Here is a 21,038-nt window from a genome sequence, read left to right as displayed (position 1 = left end):
CGAAACGCTGAAAGTCTGTCAGTGTCCGTAAAAAAGAAAATGACCTTTTGGAAAAAAAACATCGCTGATTGGATGATGACATTTGTCCATCATTTCAACTGAAAGCAATACTGGATATCCTCTTCCCATCAGCCATGTTCCTCAGTACCTTCTTTTTTCGGTTTTTCACATTTCCTTTTGTTTTCTAGAAATTACTTTTGTTTTCCAAAATGTTTTTTCTTCCTTTTTTGTCTTTTATATTTTGGTTTCTGGAATTCTGTTTTCTAAGAAACACCGTACAGCCAACTGGATATGGAGAAGTCCACCTGAATCCTAAACTTTCCAGACATCTTTTCTCCCAGAAGAGCAAAATTGAGATACTTTACTGTAAAGTGAGGACGTGCTGATCGCCTCTGTCGCTCCGTTAGTTTTTGCAGTTCCTTTTGTCCTTTGAGGTGAAGATGTACAAAAGTAAAATCAGTTGATCAGTTTAGAAGGCCCTGTAAGGTTGCGTCCTCCTTAGTTCTTGTTGTCTCTGCTTGTAATCATTTAATTTAAAGCCACCCGAAGAAGCTCAGCCTTCCCTTTATCTCTGCGGCTATCACTCAGACCATTGTTCAGGGGGCAGAATGGCCGTCCATTAGAAAACTGCCACTTTGTCGTCCAGCTCCTCTGAGTTGGAGACTCAAACTGCCTCCAATCGTACTTTTAGATCAGGACTTTGTATGTAAATGAGAATACAAGTTGTTGCTCACTTTCTGTCTTTTTTTGGCAGCTGTCTTTTTTTCCTTCGACCTCCGCTCCTGCGCACGCGCAAAAGGTTCTCGTTGATCTTTCATGAACCCCTGACCCCAGCTCGATCCTTAAAGCTCGAGCTTTTTCATATAAATCCCACACATTGTGTCCCGCGTGCCCCGAGGTCAATGGAATTCTGAAGAAATAAGTAGTAGCATGAAAGCAGGAGAAGGTTCTGAACATGTTTGCAACGTTTTTGTTCACTTTTTACAAAAAACAAAACATTTTATTCAAAAACCAATCACAAAAAAGGCAGTAATGGTTGTAAAAAACGGAGCTTTTTACAACAAATGATAAGAAATAAGCAAAAATATTTACAACAATCAGGACAAAGGCAGGCATTTCACAGTACAATAAAGGTATTTATGCAGTGCATAAAGCAATGTTTTTTTTATTAACACCTGCCCCCATTTATGTTTACTTTAAGTGCTAAGTTAACATGACAGAAAGCTACAAAAAAACAAATTCTTAAAGACCCACTCTGATGAAAAATGTGTTTTTTGGCATTTTTCTGATGGAGGAGGACATATGTGAATTAAAATTAGACTTAAAATTGCATTTTTTTGCAGAGAAAAAAAAACCTGTATAAAAAATAAAATATAGTTATGTAAAAAATACAATGGAGGGGCAAAAGTCCCCTGCTCTTCTCCATTCTGATGCATCCACTTGTAGATTACGAGATCCGTTAACGTCTTTGTTTTCCTCGTCTGAGCTGGAATCTGGATCCAAACTGTACGGCTGGATAGTTGCAATACTGCTCACCGTTTTTGTTGCATCGCTAATGTTAGTTTGGGGGCGTGAGGGGCTGTAAGCTAGTGGGAGAGAGAGTGTAAAAAAAGCAAAGGGGGGGTGGGGAGTCTTGCTCTGCGCCACTAACCCCGCCCACAACTCAGAGGCGAATTTGTAATCAATTACTGCCGCTCTTTTTTGATTTTGGCTAAAAATGACATAATCCCAGTGAAAAGGCCACTGGAGACGCTTTGAAAAAGATGACTGGTGTCAAACATATCAGACATCAGAAATGGGAGCCTTAAACTTGACTCTACAAAATATCCTCCTTGATTCTGCAAATTTGAAACTTCAACTTCAAGCTCATAGTATTAACAAAGTATGATATACATTTATAATTTTTTTCTACTTATACGTTGCAAACTAAGCAAAACTGCCTTTCTCTTAGATTTTTATAAAATCAAATTAAACTAAAATGAAAAGTGTTTTGTCAACGAATTGATTTCTTCAATTCATTTTTGAATAAGTAACCTTGTTTAAAATTAGCTTCAAATATTAATGAATGAAATTAATGAAAAAAGATGAACCCTGTTCTACGTTTCTTTTCATTTAGGTTCATTTTTTCTCTCCAACATTTCTTTCTGTTTACTCAAAGTAAAAAAGCAGTCTGTAAAAATATTTTTAGAAAAATATTTGGAACATAAAACACTTTCCAAATAAAACTTTTGTTCTTGGTATTCCACCAACCACAATTTTTTAATGCATCCTCTTAATTTTTCTCCATATATTTAAACTTTTTAGTTCTATTTTTTCCACATTCAATAGTAGCACCTGATCAAGTTTTTTAGTCTCTGGATTATTCTAAGAAAGACAACAAAGTTTGACAATCTAAAGCTACGTTCACACCAGACAATATTTGCACGCCATTGCCTACCAATGTAACCCTTGTGCTATCCTAGGCACTTTAACATTGGGAGTTGGGTCATCTAGACCCACTAGACAGTGCTCTGAACCTTTTTTCTTCAATGATTTGTGATCTTCACTGGTGTCCATGGATTACATGAAATCTTTCCACCTTTATCCACCTTTGTCATGGTAGGGAGAACACCTCAATGGAAGGGTGGGGTCATCTAAGATAGCACAAGGGATATGTTAAGTCAATGTACAGAGGTCGCAATCAGAGGTCCTGCCGTTGTGAATGCTTTCAGAAACGAATATCTGAACTTTAGCGAAGTACACATTTCTGGATATGCGTCGAAAAGCTAATTTGACTCACGTCGAAAGAGTGGCAGTGGACGCAAGTTTGAAGCGTTCAGTGTGAACACAGCATAAGAAAAAAACAACAGAAATCGCAAATTTGTGCAAGTTTGAATAACCTGCAGTAAAATTCGGAATGAAATACTGGGGTAAACCATGAAAAAGGCGGATGAAACAATGGGATGCCTTCTTTAAACTGACAGATATTTCAAGTAAATTATCCCATTTGTTGTTTTAAGTTTGGAAAAAGACAGCAGCTCTCCTTATCCTGGCATGGCTTGCTTAAGTCCCTAAGGTTGCAGAGAGATACTGGAATATTCAGCTTTTCAGCAGAGCAATTTATTATTTAGTACTGCCAATTCTGCACACGGGGGTTTTAGCCAATCAACACATTAGCAACACTATACAATATTAAAGCTATTGACCGGCCCGTAATGTGCAAACATGAGTTCGATAGCAAAAAAAAATAAAAAATGGAAGCTCTGGCACATTAAGAGTATTTAGATAGACTTCTGCTCCCTCGGTGACCGCCTTCCTCTCTGACCTCACCGAATCCTTTCGGTCTCCAAGTGTTTTTGGCCGAAAATGTATTTTATTGATCGGAAACCTTAAGCCATCAGTGTATTCAGTGTCGGCGCTCATATTCCATGTGTTGCACAGTCCAAAGCGGCCCTCCTGTGCTCATAAACCCATCTCACATGGGTATTTATATGGAGCTGAGCTATTATCCCCCTACTGTCCTTGGAGGTCTCGCATGTTGTCTGGTCTCTGGCTCTGTGCGTTTTAGCGGATCACTTTATGTGCCATATCGAGTTACACAGAGCTTCGGAGTGCTCGTGAGTATCCGTTTCGCCGCTGTGTTGTTGAACAGTTCTGTAAGCTCGGGAGTGTCTGAAGGGGCTTTACACAGATTCAGTGGGAAAGCCATGGAAAAGGATTCGATGACACATAAACAGATGTGCAGCTGGAAACAGAATGGCTTCCTGCTGCTTTTGAGAGCGTCTGTAGAAGACGGACAGGATGCTCACGGCCTCGAGCCACCCTCCCGCCGCATCAGCATCCTTCTTACCACACAGCTGGCTGTTTCTTTTCAAATCTAGCCTTCTGTCTGACTCTCCGCACTATCTTTAGAGATGCCCGACCACACCCACAAACACAGATGACCGCAAGCTTACGCCTGAGCAGGCGCAGACATGCACTTCCATATGCCGACACTATTCAGCTAATGCCCGCCGCCGTCCCAGCCTCTGGTTAATATCTGTGTTTGCTCTCTCCTGCAGATGCTGGCTCAGGATCAGGAGACGATGGTAAGATTAATCACGCCGTCCTCCTCCACCACCTCTATTCTAACTCGACATGTGCCGCTTTTTAATATCTGCCTGCCGCGGCGGAAAGTGTGTTCTTCTAGAATAAGCAGACCGAAAAGTGCAGGTCACTCCTTTTCTTTAGGAGGGAAATGTGTCTGGAGAAAAAAAAACCCCAACATACTCTGTTGGTGATTCTGAGAGCTTTGTTGGTTTACAACAAGTTTTCCTGTGTTGAGTTCACATCCTAACCCAGCTTCCTCACTCACAAACAGAAATGCATTGTTGATGACTCTACATTCATTGGGGACAGATGTGGTGCAGAGTTTGAGCTTTCAACCTCTGATTTGTTTGGTTCCCGACCTCGCCCCCCCCATGTGTGGAAATGTCCTTGGGCAAGACACCGAACCCCACATTGCTCCTAGTGATTGAGGTTGATGCCATGCGTGAATGTGTGTGCATGAGTGAATGGGACCGTGATTGTAAAGCACTTTGGGGCTTAAAGCAAGGCAGAAAAGTTCTAGATAAGTATACTGCTTTCACTGTTTAAAGGAAAGGGAAAAGGTGGTTTCCTATTGGTTGTCTTGTTGAGATTGTGTCATTGAAAAGAATTCAAGTTGTTGTTCTCCTTTCACTGATCCACACATGTGGTTTGACAGAGATTTTTACGCCAGATGCCCTTCCTGACTCAACCATGTACTTTATATGGGCTGGGGACCGGCACAGGGGGCCCCAAACATGGGCCCCCTTTTGGAAAGATCATAGGAGAAATACAAGTGCATTACAATAATTACAATAATCTTAATCATTCATTAGCATAAATAGATGGAGGATTTGATTCTTGACTTGGGACTCAACTGGAAAAATTTGGGCAGTATTCATTAGACCCATCTATTTTGACCCCAGGACTGGATTGTCAGATGTGACAGTAGACACTAAAAACTTAGCGGAGCATGTGTGACACCACAGCCAAATCGGAATTGCTTCCCTACCCCTCTGGCTCCTCCCTATTGCTCTAAATGTAGTGGCACTTAAAGCTGCCACGTCGGGCATGTGGGTGGAGGACAAAGGCATTTCTTCATGTGGGTGTCCTCTGAAGCACAGACATTCACATTTTTTTTGACACTTAAATGAGTTTTTGTTCTTTGATGACTTTTTACAGTTATTAAATCAACTTTTCTATGTATTTCTCGAACGCTGGCAGCTATGCGCTTACGTAGATGCGACTATTGATGACGTCATCAGGTGGGAGTAATATCCGAATTTGAAGATATCTATATCATGTCCAAATGAAGGGATGAATGTAGGGATGGGGAGAAGCCCTTGGGGTAGGAAAACACTTTGGATTCCGGTCGCCTATTGTTTTACATTTTGGCCATTCAAAGCCAGTTATGTAGCTTGATGGTGATCCCTGGAAATGAGACATTGATGCTCCACCTTACCACGTACAATACATTTGTGGGCTTAGCATGTTTCAAGTAGTTGCAACTCTCCCATCGAGGCTGCTTTAGAGTTCATGATTGGGTGATCCTTTGTTTTCCAACAACCAAACACAAGTTTTAAATTTGATATTAGATTAAAAAAAGAAATAATGGGCAAAAAAAATAATATTACCACCAGTGCAATGGCCTTTGACAGTACTTGTGCTAGTAAAAAAAACAAACTAACCAGGTTTTTTAGAGGCTATATTTTGTTACACCTTGAGACTTACTTGTGGTTCCCAAACTAGCGTCAAAGAGAAAGTTTAAGTATTTCTTTCATTGTGCTACATTATTGTGCATAATAGCAATAAATTTTAGTCCCTCTGGTTGTTTTAACAAAACTCATTTCAACAATGACACTTGAAACTTGATTCAGCCTAGCAAAAAAAAAAAAAACACCTATGAGCATCTCCTGACACACACTTAAAGTAAATGAAGTTAGTTCAGTGCTTGGCTCTTGATGAGGAAAAGGTAAATTTACCCCAAACATTTCAGTTCTTTCTGACTGGCAGAGAGCTAAAAAGCTTGTGAGCAGAAGCTTTTTTCAGAGAAATCTGAAAGAAGATTCTGCTTTAGGTGTCCCACTTTTCAAGGCCAGTTCAGACTCAGCAAGAGCAGAGGAATGTATTCTCTTTCCCGAGGCACCAAAAAAGATGTAATTTTTTTTTCTGGCCCCATGGACAATCATCCATCTGATACATTTGTTGAACCGAAAAACGGCACTTGTCCCGCTCAACTGTTCCTCTTCTTTGCAATCTCCTTTTGTGGCATAAAAAAGAAAGAAAGGAAAATGTCTTCCTGTGCTTCAAGCCTGTTTTTCCCTAAAACAGGGCTGGAACTGCCTCATGCCATTCATTAAAAAAAAACGTTGTTTTAATAAATACAAACAATTTGGACTGGAATTTCAAGGCTTTTTACTCTGAAGATAATTGCAAAGTAATTGTCCAGAATATGGAGTATGATGTATGATGAAGCCTTTAGACTTTCAATGCACTTTTTGTTTTTTTTACCAAGATTCCTGTATCATCCTACACATCTTACATCATGCACTTGTAAAACCGACGACTTTTTGTTTCCACTTTCATTAGTTGGTATAGTCATTTACACAGAGCTTCCTTTTTAGTCTGTAAAGTCATTACAGGTGTGATCTATGCAATAATATATGGGATTTATTTTCTAAGTAAGGGAGGTGATAATTTTATTCAAATGAGATATATTAAAACCCCTTATAGTAACACGTCTGATATTGTGTCATAATTATTTATTCTAAGATATCTAGTCTACAGCTCTTGTACAATAAATAGACATGTGTGTGTTTGTATTCACAAACTGGCAGGTAACTGTTTGTTTTAAGTTTTTAACTATTGCGAAATTTAGGAAAGATTTGCTTAAAAAAGTCAAAAAATCCGCAGAAAGGTGGTTCATATAAAACTAAGATTAAATACTTCAAAGATAGAAAATAAACATTAGCCTTGTATGTTCTTTCAGTTGCTATACCATCACTGATTATGCCTTACTCACATCACTAGTAGGGGTCAATTCCCCATACAGATGCAAGTGACTAAGATGTTTTTCCAACACTAATGCTTCTCAAGCTACAGACACAACAGGCATTCTAGAATGCGATAAACATGCAATTATTGAAAATGCACTTACTCCACGGTGGTCACACTGAACAAGCAGGGAGGGGTTCTTTTTCTACTGTTTTTTTTTTTTACCACATCTTGGCCACCCACTGTTGGTCTGGTGAATCTTTCACAGCTCTATTCCAACACAAGAAAGACTTGGTGTCATATAATTCCAGCTGGGCACAAACTGCAATCATTAATTTCTCCACTATGATCAATTTTCAAATGGTTAGCACTCCCATAAATTCCAAGGATACTAGCTATACATCACTACCAAATCCGAGTCCCCGATCGGTCAAACTTCATTCTGGTTTAACTTGCAATGCACATCCAAGAACCCAAAAATGGCTGGAAAAAACCTGAGTAGCTCTGCGTGAATGTGAACGTCTACAGAGACTTTTCGTTGGAAGTGACCACTTGAACGCTTGTTGCCGAGGGCGATGTGAACGTAGCTTCACACGTCATCTTTACCCTTCCCACATGTTCAGAACTTCTCTTTGAATGGGCTTTAGTGATAGGTCTAGCAGGAACCATAAATGATGCCTACTTTTGTCTCAAACGATGACAATGTTTGCCCATTTACACATCTGTCTCAAACATTTCTAAGAGGAACACTTTGATCACAGTACACTTGTTTTTTAGTGTTTATTGCCTGAGCGTGATGCCAGCTGGCCTTTACCCTTCCTACACAAACGGGGAAGGTAGCCTTTTTAGTGTCTTTGAATTTGCTCGGCTTTGGAGCAGCTGCCGAGCACGGAAAAGAGCTGCCTCTTCCTGCACACAAAGATGGAGGACATGACACTACCTGCGTTTTATTTCATGACCTCCATTATTTATTTGTCAAGCTCACTTGTCACAAAGTGAGTGTTTACAGGGAAAAAGAATGCCGCCTAATGCATTACAGAAGCTGAGATTTAGCACAAGACCTTCTGCAAAAACCAGTTAGAAAAGCTGTTTGTTAGACTTTTTGTTGGAAGATTTTCTTGTAAAATGTAATGTCTGGAGATACGAAACTGGTTTGGTAACACAGAGGCTTGCCCTCAGTAATGGTTTAACAGTGAAAGTGATGTTTTCATTTTTTATTTTTTGGAGCATTTCTGCTCCAAAACTATCTAAGTCACAATTTTTTTGTTTGTTTTTCTCTTTTCTTCTATAATAAAAGCCATGCACTGCCACAGAAACAGCACAAGCTGCATGTACAATAGGCCCCTTGTCCTTTTTAGCTTTTCTGTACCCTGGTACAACTGGTACTGTTTGTTCTTAGAGATTTGCTTTGGACAGCTGATATTAATGGAAGAGATATGCACAGAGGATATGCAAAGGTTTTACTATCTAATTGTATTAAGGTGTTGAATCTTTGTGACTTTAAGCATTTCTCTTTTATTTCTTTTAGCGTAAAACAAATGATTAGAAAAAGCCATTTTACATCCTGAGGTATTTTTGTCTCTAAGGGCGTACTAGGCATGGTTGCATTGAACTTTACCTCACAACGTCGTGAAATCGGAATGTCAAATCTACTTTTGTGGACATTTATCATGACAAAGGTGGATAAAGGTGGAAATATTTCATGTAATCCATGGACACCAGTGAAGATCACAAATCATTGAAGAAAAAAGGTTCTGAGCACTGTCTAGTGGGTCTAGATGACCCCACTCCTGATGTTAAAGTGTCTAGGATAGCACAAGGGTTAACAGCAGAGTTGACTCCCGCACGGGGATTCCCGCGGGAATCCCAAAAATTGTCGTTAATTGTGTGTGGCACTGTCACTGTCAAACGCTTTTCGGCCTTCCAAGAAGGTAGTAAAGCATTATATAAGTGTACGTCATTTACCATTTGCTATTTTTTACCAAAGTGTTTTCCATGTTGCTTGTTTTCTACATTTATTAAAGTGGGGCAAAAAGAATTTGTCGATCACTGACTCAGCAATTGGTCCCACTGGCAAAGACGAGGGATGTTTGCAACGTTCATCATTGGTACACTATCATTATGAGAGACAGAATGATGATGTTTCCACCACCATGCTTCACAATGACTATGGTGTTCTTGGGATGCAACACAGTATCCTTCCCCCCTCCTGTATCTTGTTAAAGGTGTCAGGTTGGGAGTCAAACTTGCACAACAAACTGCCTGGACCACCTCATGCAGCTGCATCAACCATTTGGTGGGCTTGCTTAAAGTCCCGCTCCAATCATCCTTTGATCTATTGTAAAATTGTTCCCAGTGGTCTTTCAATTACAATTATATTGTTTTTTGACAAAATTCAAAAATGAAAAGGAGTCAATCAGAAATTTGCCTGTGAGTTGTGGGCAGAACCTTTGGCGTGGCGTAAGCCTGCCCCCATTTCCAACCGTCCCTTTCTTCTTACATACTTTCCCGCTAGCTTACAGCCCTTCACAACCCCACACTAACATTAGCAGTGCAACAAAAATAGCGTGTGTACAAAATGTATATATGTTTATTCAAAGTTATTTAGTTTGTTAGATTCAAACATATTATCACACCAAATCATATAGGAAATGCAGTCTCTGATGTTTCTTTATAAAACTGTTAGACACTACATTATCTGCTTTTTGATTGTGAGGCAAATGTGTTGTTCCAAATGCACAGACATCCATATGCATCTGGATGCAGCGGCTCAGAAACAAACCCAGCGCTGACATCATCTCCCGGGAACCCAAGGCTTCAGATATGCAGTTGTGGGAAGAAGCTAAATCCTTTGTGTGTGTCCAGAACAGCAGAACTGGCTGGGATTTTCCAATGCTCCTGCAGCGTGCAGATTGAATGTAATCATCTTCTGTTCACTCCTTGCTGCAGGTAAAACTCTAAAAGATACATTTTTGACTCTTGAGTCTTCTAGAAATCTCTTCTGTATGGCTAGGAACTGGGTAGGAACTAACAGCATTTCTTTACGCTCCATTTTCAAAAAAGGTTTTCTTGACAGCGAGCAGCGTCAGAGTCATCCAGCTGTTCAGTTTTCAGCCAGATGCCAGCTCAGATGAGGAACACAAAGATGTTAACGGATCTCTTTGTCAACAAGTGGATCATCAGAATGGAGCTGGAAGCTTTCGGCCAGCATTTTTTCATCTGCTTCTAAATCACCACGATTAGAAGAAATACTCAGAAGGGCAGTTTTAATCTTAATCTATATATATATTCCTCAATCATGAGAAAATGTCACAAGAACATATGAAAAACACCTAAAACACAATTTTATTGAGTGGGTCAATAAATCAAAGTAAGATCAGGATGAAGAAAAATGAGAAGTTGGACATCTGGCTAATGATTTTATGATCCATTTATTTTCACGCTGGCCTTGAAACACACCAGAGTTTACTTGCAAGTTAGCAGAGGGCCTTGTTTTAAGCCGAATTGGGGTTTGGGTCACACCAAAATCCAAATGAGCTTTCACAAGTACACTAAAAAAAAGTTGACAATCTGAGGAAATAGACTCTGTAGCCCTGCCACATGTGCGTTCTAGGATGAAACTCATTTGTAAATGTAAGTGTGTACATCTTATTTTCTGATAAAATCTTTTAATCTGTGTCCTTCCCAGAGTTTAATTATGCCGTTTTCTTCATTATCTGCAATGCATTGAGGTTTACTCCGCACATAAGTCCGAAAAAAGATTTTAAATAAAAGAGATGAATAAACCAAACAACACAGCAGAAAGACATCAGTGAAAGAGAGGAAATGAAGCTGGGGATTGATCAACTATATAGAGAAAAAGGAAAGTGGAGGGAGAGAAAGGCTAAGGAGAGGCCGGACAAAGAAAACCCGTCAGGAGAAAGTGACAAAATAGAAAAAACACTTGTTAAGCAGAGATGAAGAGAGAAGAGGCATGAGGACGGAGTAACAAAATGAAACATATATATATTTGTGAGTTCAATGAGTGCAGTGTTCTGAACATGTGAGACGAGGCATATAATAAATTCTCATGGTAGACTCACACATGGATTATACAAAGTGACACAAGCATTAACATCATGCTTTGTCTGTAATGCCTTGTCTGCTGTGCCTAACCGAGCGCTCTGGTGTATAGAGGATCACGCTTCCCGAGGCTGTTTTTAAACATTCATCGTTAACAGGGTTCCGCTTGCATTGGCTCAGTTTGTCACGCTGTGAAAAAACAGAAAAGAAAAAGGGAACAAACAACGTCAAAAGCAGCTGTGGAGTTTTTTACATTTGGGGGGCTTTCACGTGGGCCTATTTGATCTGCACCAGAGTTCAGATCCACTTGGTTTGTCAGCTGTGAAAGCTCATTGGACCAAACAGGCGAACCGTGAAAAAGAGGCTTTCTGTTGGTTTGCAAGTGAACCCTAGAAAGTTCAGCTGAAGTGTGAATGCAGATGGAAGATCCAGCTGACTAAAGAGCATGAAACAACCTAAGCAGACTAAGTGATGCAAACTGTGCATTTTGAGTGGAAACTATAATACAATGTGAAAAGCTCACAGTGAAAATCTATAAAAGCTATTTTTGAGCCATATAGCACTCTTCAAATTCTTTTCATTTTCTCAAAAATCAACGGTGCTCCTTACAATTTGGTTGTGACCTGACACTGCGTTTCTGTGGTACATGGCGCTCTAAACGTCAGTCCAAATGTGTAGCTACGACTTTGGTAGACTATGAGCCGCATTGCTTGATGGATTGTTGGAGCATCACAGCTGAGCCTCTTTTCGTACCGTTTGGTACGGTCCAGTTTGTATTTTGAGTGTTTCCATCATAAAATGGACCCATTAAGCTGGATCAAACTGTACCCATTTTGGGTCAATAAAAAAAAAGGAAAGGACCGGTTGGGGCGGAGCTAATGTTGAAACCTGTTGATTGACTGAAGTTCACTACAACATGAGAAAGCGGCTAGATTTCTCCTCACCGCCCACAATTTTCTCTTAAACCACATGAAATGACTTTTACATACGAAGAACCAAAAGCCAAGCGGAAAAAAGTGATCTGCTGGAAGACCTCCATTGATTCTGTCAGCTTTACCCCACGTGCGCCATGACAGTCCAACTTTAAGTTCAAAGCACTTTGAGCATCTGGAAAAGCGCAGATAAATCCAATGCATTATTATTATTATTATTAAGTGTAAACGCTCACCTGAATTGCCTGGACCGCCCTCTAAACTGGACTGGACTGCTTATTGGAATCGAGGCATGACTGTAGCCTGTTGGATTGATGCATACTGTGCTTCAGCATAATGAACTGAAAAATATGTTTTGTTTTTTATTTTACTAAACAAAACACCACAACTGAACAATGTTGAGAGTTATTGTCAATAAAATTGGACTTATGTTTTCTGTTCATTGAATGCATATGAGAACTGGACTGAGTGACTCCTCCCCCTTCCAAATAGGAAGTACCCGCTGGCTCCGAGAGGCCCAAATCCTATAGACATCTATAGAGAAATAAACAGCTGATCTTTTTTGTGTTGTGTCAGTTATTTAAGTCATGGACTGGCCATTTAGATGCCTTAGTAAAAGTAAATGGTGCTTCTTCGAAATGTTTTATTGAGAGAGTTTGGACTGAGACAAAGTCTGGCTCCAACATGGCGGCATCCTCATCACGAAATAATGCCGAATGACTGATTTGACTTCATGTTTTTAAGCCGGCGGTAACCCATTTTTTACGGAAAATGTCACAGTAACTTGTTCGAGTTCTCATATAGAGTCGGGTTTGCCCTTCTTCAAAAGCTGCTTGTTACAGGTAGGAGGGGTGCATGATTGACCAATAGTCTGCTTCTTGCCCATCGAGGCATTTTGGGTAATGTAAGCACACCACATCATCTAACTATTTTGTTACGCCAGGTGTGGGTCCCCCTGTGCTGGTCCCCAGCCCGGATAAAATACAGGGTTGTGTCCCGTGATGGGATGTACCAAAAGGTGAGCAAGAACATTCCCCGTTCAATACTATTGCACCTTGTAGTTAAAAAATACAGTAAATTATTTAGATTTATCGCCCCGTCAAAACCAGGTCTGCAGAACCATCCTGAAATAAAAGCCCCCCTTAGAGGTTTGTGTCCTAGTCCAGTCTTTTTCACAGATACCTGCAAACTAACTGGAGAAATACATTAAATGCTAGTAAAGAAACAAACATAAAATGTTGACATTAAGGGTTGCAACAAAAAATACAAATAAAAGATGAATGTATTTCTCTGAATACCTCCAATAAGACTCATTATCATGCAGTGACCTCTGAGCAGTTTAATGTCAAAGCCATGAGGTTTTTTTCTTATTTTTGTCCGCCATCAACCATTAAGGGGGAAAAAGAGACAATTATTTAAAAAAAACACAGTACATACTTCAGGGATAGAAGGGATGTTTGTGCAGTAGAAGAGCTTGAGGGTTAAAGATCAGGAGAAGAAAAACAAATGCAGTCCATAAAGACAAAATCAGAGGGAAGGCTTAAAAGGAATGGGAAGTGGTGGAGGGGGAAGAAGAAACAGGGTCTGGCTCGGGTGGAAGAAGCTGCCGGTGTTTTATGGGCGAGGGGGAAGGTTAAAGTAAGTGGCAGTAAAAGACGGGCTTGACTTGTGCTGAAGAGGGGAACGCGAAAGAGTCGTTGCAGTGAAAATCAAATCTATTTTAACAGGTTGTAATAAATCTGCGAGCATAAAACTTTGGTAAGCCTGCGAGTTGCCAGCTTCATTGTCTGTAGGCAGCATGCGTCAGTGTGAGTGCAGCGTGCATGGCTGCATTCAGGCGTGGAAGAGTGCGTCCTCTTGTGTGCTTGCTATTTTTTATCAGATAAGTGAGAACACAAGTCGACTGTGCAGGGGGAAAAAAGCCTTTGGACATGAGTCTAGTCACATGGCCCCTTCAGTCCAAATTAGACATTTGTCCAAATCAAATTGTACAATGGGGAAATTGAATTTCTCTCACATGATCATGAAGGATCCAAAGGACAAGCAAAGGCTTTAATCTAAAACATTTCTGCATGTCTCAACAAATCCAATCCAAGTGTACTTTTAAAGGATACAGGGAGGGATTGTTTGGGAAGCGGTAGCTTTACTGTGTTCGAAAGATGAAATGAGGTGGAACAAAATGCAAATTTCCATCCACCTCATTGCGGTCTCACCACAACAGAACAGAATTGCACCAACAAATTCATACTTTTGCTCTTGAAAGACAGACTTTTTTATAAATCTTTCGTTTTTTAGGTTTTAACCTATCAGTAAAAAAAATCTGCCAATGGAACCAGTAGAATTTGTCGTGGTAAAACTTATTAAAAGAAATTGTGATGGCTTGCCCTTTTACGACAATATTTAATCTTGAAATGAACTTTAATCACATATATTTAGGTATATTGTTAAGAAATATTTGGTCATAAAGTAAGTGTCTATTGCTCAACAAATACAAATTACTTTTATATGTATACTAGGGTAAACTAGGGTGTAATGATTAATCGATTAATTGATTTCTATTCCTGCGATCCAACCAGATTGATCTGTCTGAGGCAGAATCGGTTTGAATCGACAAATACCATTAAAAAAATATTTCAGAATTAGATAAATCGATAATCAAATCGATATTGGAAAATACCATTAGGATTGAGGTACGGTAGGATTATTTTACTATGACATAAAAATGACCAAATGCATCACAGGAGACAACACACCTGTGATGACAGCATAAACCGATCAGTCCGTCCATCATTTCAGTCCAATGTGTGGAAGGACTTTGAATTTAGCAAAGACATGTGACCATACAGTGTCTAGAATGTTCCCTTTGGATTCTTTGGATGTGGAAAAATAACAGTGGGCTGAACTTTAGGAAAATAACGTTAATAAATGTAATTCTTGTTTAATTGTACACATATTTAATTCACACTTGATTAACTTGCAAGAAATAAATTGAGTCTTGAAAACTTCAAATATTGGCTCAAAATGAACTAATGTTGACTGTGAATCATATCGTCAACCACAAATTAGGAAGTTGAATCGTTTAAATGAATCGTTTCACCCATATTGTTAGAAGTCAGAGCTCTGTCTCCCCCTCTGCTCCCTGGTGGTAGCCGTTCCCAGAGTTCTAGCCACACGTCATCTCCCAGCAACCCCAGGGCACACCTCCTGGATGCCGCACACCTGAATGTCATGTACAATTAATCGCAGTCTGCTTAAACACTGCACTGAGCTTCACACAGTGTGAAGTATTGTTTGTGCCACTCATCTTCTGTTTCCTGACCCGGTTTCTGACTTTGCCTCCCGCCTGCCCCGACTCTCCCCTGGATCCTGACTACGCCGGTCACTTGTCTAAAGCTCGTTGTTGACTCCTACCTGCCTGACAATGATTCAGCTTTGTGGACTTTTGGCTGAGCTAATAAACCTGCTGCATTTGGATCCAGGCGTCTGCCTGTTCTTGTGACACATATGTATTTTTAATCTTACAGTACATTTTTGTTTCTGTTTTTTTTATTTTCAGCTTTTGGGTTTCTGCTGAACATTTTGTGTATTGAGTTAGTGAACCAAATCCTGCTTTGGTTCAGTATTGTCATTAATCGTGTAGTAAGTAATTCCTGTGGTAGCACCTTTTACACCTAAATGTAGAGGACTAAAGGGAAAACTTGGCAACACTAAAAGACAAAGTGCAACCTGTGGCTCAGTGAGGTGTGTGATATTCATTCCAATTGTAACCCTTGGTGATTTCATCAACCCTTACAGGATGTTTCGTCTCTAAGCACTTTAGGTCACCTTGATTATTTAAGAATTGGTTCATGCACCGGTCCTGTCAATGATAGAATTTGGTTTCTCTCTAGAATGGTACATTCCAATATGACACCACCAGGATTCATTCGACTTAAAGTTTGAAAGTACTTTAGCATTATTTCATTGTTAAGAAGAGGGATGTACACAGATACAGCCTTTCACACTGATGAATAGGAGTCATATTTCTACTAACAGGCACATTTTTGTCCGTATATTTTTTTTTTTCTTTCACTTTCTTTTTCTTAAATATATAGTTGAAGAATTATTTTCTTTCATACAGATTTATAATTTTGAAAATAAAGGCAATATTGATTTTTTTTGTGGTCAAAGTAACAAGCTCACATACCATTTGTTGATTAAATTTGTTCTTGCTTCTACCAGCCCAAAGGAGCTATGAAAGTGTTTAGCAATTTTCATGTTTTAAATACCGGTAGTTATTGCCAACCTCCCTTTGAGGTTGAATGGATGTTTTTCCTTTAAATAAATAGACAAAAAGCTAAAACTACATGAACTTAAATAAATGTAGTGCTTTAATCCTTGTCAAGTCATTAGACACATTAGTTACACTTGCTTGAACTGTGTTTTTGTTCTTTTTCACATTTTAGTCGTAGGTAAAACATTGTTTTTGAAAGAAGAATACCATTTTTTTTTCTCTTTTTGGTGAAAAAGCCTCTTTAAAGATTTTTTCTCAGGATGTTGAAGCAGACTGAACCATCTGCTCAGATTCCTCCAAACCTTTACAGAGCCACAATTAGGAATGTGTTGTGTGTCAGCGTGACCGTGTGGTACTGAAAGCTGGCTCCAAGACTTACCGGTACTCTAGACTTGGTTTATTCTGCCAGAATCTAGAAAAGGAATAGCAAAAGATTAATGTTTTTTTATTCCACTATCATTGGGAAGGAGGTACTTTATATCTAACTTAAGTGTTTTTCGAAGGTACAATTTAATCAGGATTGCAATGCATTTTCTATAGCTAAAAGTATCTATGTTTTGTTTATCTATTTATGTTTATATTTTGTAAATAAAAATAGTTTAATATAAAAGAGAAGTTAATGGGTGTGTGGATGTTTAAAGCACTAAAGTTTTTAGTTTTTATGAGGTGTTCTCTATACAAATCATGTACATCCTTCAACTTTTGGAGTTTTTTAGTTTTTCTATGGACATTTTTGAGTTTCTGTATTTCATTTAATCAAACACATTAGAAAAAAAAAAAATAAAACTGGATCTTTTTCTTTTTTTTAACTATGGAATCCTCCACAATGATATCTGGTTGTTGCTGTATTTGTATTGACATGTTAATTAAAAAAAACATGCTTTGACTTTTACCGTTTCTTAATAAACAAAAATATAAACATATTACTGCTCCTAAATAAAATAGGATGGTGGTAATAAATATGATCCGACCCAGAGGACTATAACATTTTATCTTTTCAGTTTGATTAATGCAATTCAGAATTTAATTTCCAGGTGAATGACTTCATTTTTCTGCAGCAACTCTCAAAGTTGGTGCTATGAAGCATCAGCAAACACTAATTTATTCAAGATTTTTGGAAAAACAAAAGAAAATGTTTTTTAGTAAAAATATTCATTCGAACTTTTAATAAGGATTGTCCTCCTGTGTCACTGCCAATTAAAAAAAAACGGATTGACTTAAAAAGTTGTACCTGTGTAGAGTGTTTTGGTTGCCATAGCAACTGAAAAAGTTTCTCCAAGTCTTCATATTGTAGTAAACATGTACAATTTTTGACAGTTCAAAGAAAGGATGTCAGGCGTGCAGACTGGAACAAAAACTGAGAGCAGGGGCCTTTTTCTTTTTATCATGAAGGGACTTCTGGGATTCACTGGAAATAAAATCAGGGAACACGGAAGGCTCACAACCAAATTTTGCCTGCCAGAACCAATCTTTATCTTTCACTCCTCTGTACCATAGTGTTCCGAGCATGAATAGACTGCAGACGGGGCAGGAAGAGAACAGGAGTCAAGTGCTTCTTCACAGGGGAAGGTGTGATTCTGGACCCGAGTGATTCTACTTCCAAGCATGACAGTTCTCAGCCAATTTATGTACCCAGAGTGTTGAATATTCCTGCTATACTTGCAGCGTAGTGTGTAACATTACCATAGCTTCTGACACGGCACAAACAGAAGGAAGTCATGGTGATGTTTGGAGAGTCGGTGTTCTACTACGCCTTTTCCAAACTTGTTTGGAAGATGCATGAGGGAAGAAAAAACAAAAAAAATGTCATTCAAATGTTGGAGATGCTCACAACTCAACTGCCTGACTAACAATTAGGGAAAAGGTTGGAAATTCTCATCTACGCCTATATAGGTATTGTTGCACACCCACCAACAGGGTTCTTTGAGGCTGCAGACTGAGGCAGAGCCTGTCTTTGATGACGTTGATGTGTTTCTTATCAAAAACTAGAAAACAGTTATTTGTATTCTTTCACATCATGTTATTACATATCAGCTTTCAGAAGAGGCTTCTATCAAAAACAGCTGACTTCGTTTCGTCGCTATATCGCAGTTCACCATTTGTAATCTTCTATGATTCTTTTTCAGTCCAGTTTTGCAATTTCTTTTGTTTAACCGGCGAACTGTATCCTTTGTGCTATCCTATGGGGTCCAGATGACCCGATCCTTACATTGACGTGTTCTCCCTACCATGACAAAGGTGGATAAAGGTGGAAAGATTTCATGTAATCCATGGACACCAGTGAAGATCACAAATCATTGAAGAAAAAAGGTTCAGCGCACTGTCTAGTGGGTCTAGATGACCCAGCTCCCAACGTTAAAGTGCCTAGGATAATTTGTATCCTAATTGGCTGTAGACCATGTTCATCAATCTCCTCTGTGCCGGCTCTCCTGTTCAGAATGTGTTCAGCTCACCGGAGTTGCTGTGTATAAATCTTTAAGCGTGATCCGATCTTCGTTTTTCATTCTGTGATACTGGACTTATTTTTCTTTGTAGGTTTGAACTTTGAGAGTTTAAGCCAGATAGAAAAGTGGGAGAAAAGTGTATCAAGTGTGTAATGAGGAGTTCTACAGCCTAAAAACATCTGTAATCCTACTGCACGGATTCATGGATAAACTATTTCAGGTTACTTTTAGAACGTAACTACTGCGATAAACGAGGGAACGGTGTACTCAGAATTGGAGAAAATGTGGAATCAGCTGTTTTTCTAAAGATTCTAAACTCACAGATTTCTCTGAGATTACCAGATTAAGATTTAGAAATGCTTAACGGTCAGCTGGTCTTAATGAATGACTTTTTTACTTTCTTAAAGAAACCGAGTTTTGTTTTTATTTGATGGTTGTATCATAAGCTTTTAAGAGGTTGTCTTTAGCGGCAGCATTAGCTGTAGTTCCTCATTGAAACGGCTGGCTAACTGCTTTTCCTTGGGTTACCTGGGATTTTAGGAAGACCTGTTGAGAAACTGTAAAGCGTAAGAGACAACACTGGATCCCCTCACTGGTCTATCATGGAAATGTTAAAACAGAGAATCATTAGCTGGATGCATTTTTGGTTCCGCTGCAGTAATGATTGGTACAGAAGGTCATTTCTGCCCACCACAATAACCTTTTAGAATCATTTTCTATTTCCAGGCTTTCCAGAGAGGAGACTCCTCTCAATTGAAATGCACTACCTACCTGCATGTTTATTTAACACCATGATGTTTGCTCTCCTTTTTGTTTTGGTCAGTAATACTTTGCAGATTACTTTTGTGCTTGAAAATGTAATTCTGTTTTTTTTTTTTATGCAGTAAATTGCAAACTAGGATGGAACAGTAATAAAATAAAGTGACAAACTGACTGCAGATCCCCCACGATTGTTCAATCCAGCAGCAGCCACGGCGGTGAGCTGTTGCCCCAGTCACATTGCTATTGCTATGGCAACCAAGTTGGAGGTCTAGAGAAGTGAGTAATCTAATCTTCCCACTTTGTGGCACAGTGATAAGGCTGGCCACTACCAGCCCACCGACTTTGGTGTAGGTGTGTGTGAATAAATATGTGTGTGTGCATCTTTTTTCCGTTATTCTGTGCTGCAAATCACTGCTTTGCTCTCATGCGCGAACACATGAAGTCTACTCTTATATTCCACCTTCATAGGTATGGGAAAGCCGAAGTGCAGATAGATATTCAGGTTTGGCGAGTAGCCTGGACCTGATTGACGTTGGCATGTGCAGCTTTATTTTTAACAGTAAAGGAGTCTTTACGCTTCATAGGAGTAAGTTGTTTTTGTGACAAACCCATTAATACAAACTACAAAATATCTATCAAATTTTATTGGCTATCATGTCAATTGACTCACTGGCTTAGTTCATTGAGAAATGCTTTTTTTTCTGCATTAGGTGTGGTTCGATGACTGGATGTCATGGCAAAAGTTTAGTCCAGTAAATCAAGGGGAAAACTGAATAAGAGAAATGAGAGTCGGAGTCTGTCTTGTTCAGTAATTAATGCAGATAAAAATGTTGAATTGTCTATTCTTAATTTAAGTGGACAGGAAATGTTCCCCACGTCAGGAAGGGCATCCGGCACAAATTTCTCTGCCAAACCCCCTGTGTTTTCGCTGTGATGATGAACAACAATATTAGACAGGATATGTTAAAAAAAAAACACATTTTCATTAAGTCTGTGTTGCTTTCACATTGTACCCTTGAGGGTGGGCTGTACTGCCTGAAAACGTCACAAAAATACAAACATCTGCTTTTTGGGACAGTGTCATCCAAAATCAGCACTATCCATAAAAAAAGCAAGAAAACAGACCCCTCCACCTTAAAAAACTAGCTTTTTCAAAACTAGAAATGAATGGCTCTACCTATCAATCCTTTTTTTTTTTCTTTATTATCAGATATGTTTCCTTTTCCTTAGTTGCTTCTTTAGTTGCATATCATATTTGAACTTTTTGACACACAGGAACCTTTGCTTACATTTAAGTTTTTGTTTGTTTACATATTTGCTGTGTTGGGTACATTTTTTCTCAACAGTAATGGAGTACTTCTTTGAAGTTTAGTATTAGTTAAAGTTTAGAGTTATCCCATTGAATTCTATGCATTTATGATCCTTTTTGTATGTTGTATGTTTACCTTACAATGACCGGGATGAAGCCCATTGAGACGACTGTTGTTGTGAATTTGGGCTATTTAAATAAAATTGAATTGGATTGAA

At 39.0% G+C, this 21,038-nt stretch overlaps 1 protein-coding gene across 1 annotated transcript in view; it reads left to right on the top strand.

Moving 5' to 3' along the window:
- Positions 1 to 21,038, top strand: part of tmeff2 (transmembrane protein with EGF like and two follistatin like domains 2) — a 156,125-nt gene that overhangs the window by 74,444 nt on the left and 60,643 nt on the right. Inside the window, exon 4 of the mRNA XM_023950647.1 lies at positions 4,041 to 4,067. Coding sequence (XP_023806415.1) covers positions 4,041 to 4,067 — 27 coding nt within the window. The remainder of the gene's footprint in view (positions 1 to 4,040; positions 4,068 to 21,038) is intronic.

Source organism: Oryzias latipes, chromosome 21 (genome assembly GCF_002234675.1).
Source record: "Oryzias latipes chromosome 21, ASM223467v1".
NCBI lineage: Eukaryota > Metazoa > Chordata > Actinopteri > Beloniformes > Adrianichthyidae > Oryzias > Oryzias latipes.
Note: the sequence above shows the minus strand (reverse complement) of the source record. Positions and strands in the feature narration are given on the sequence as shown.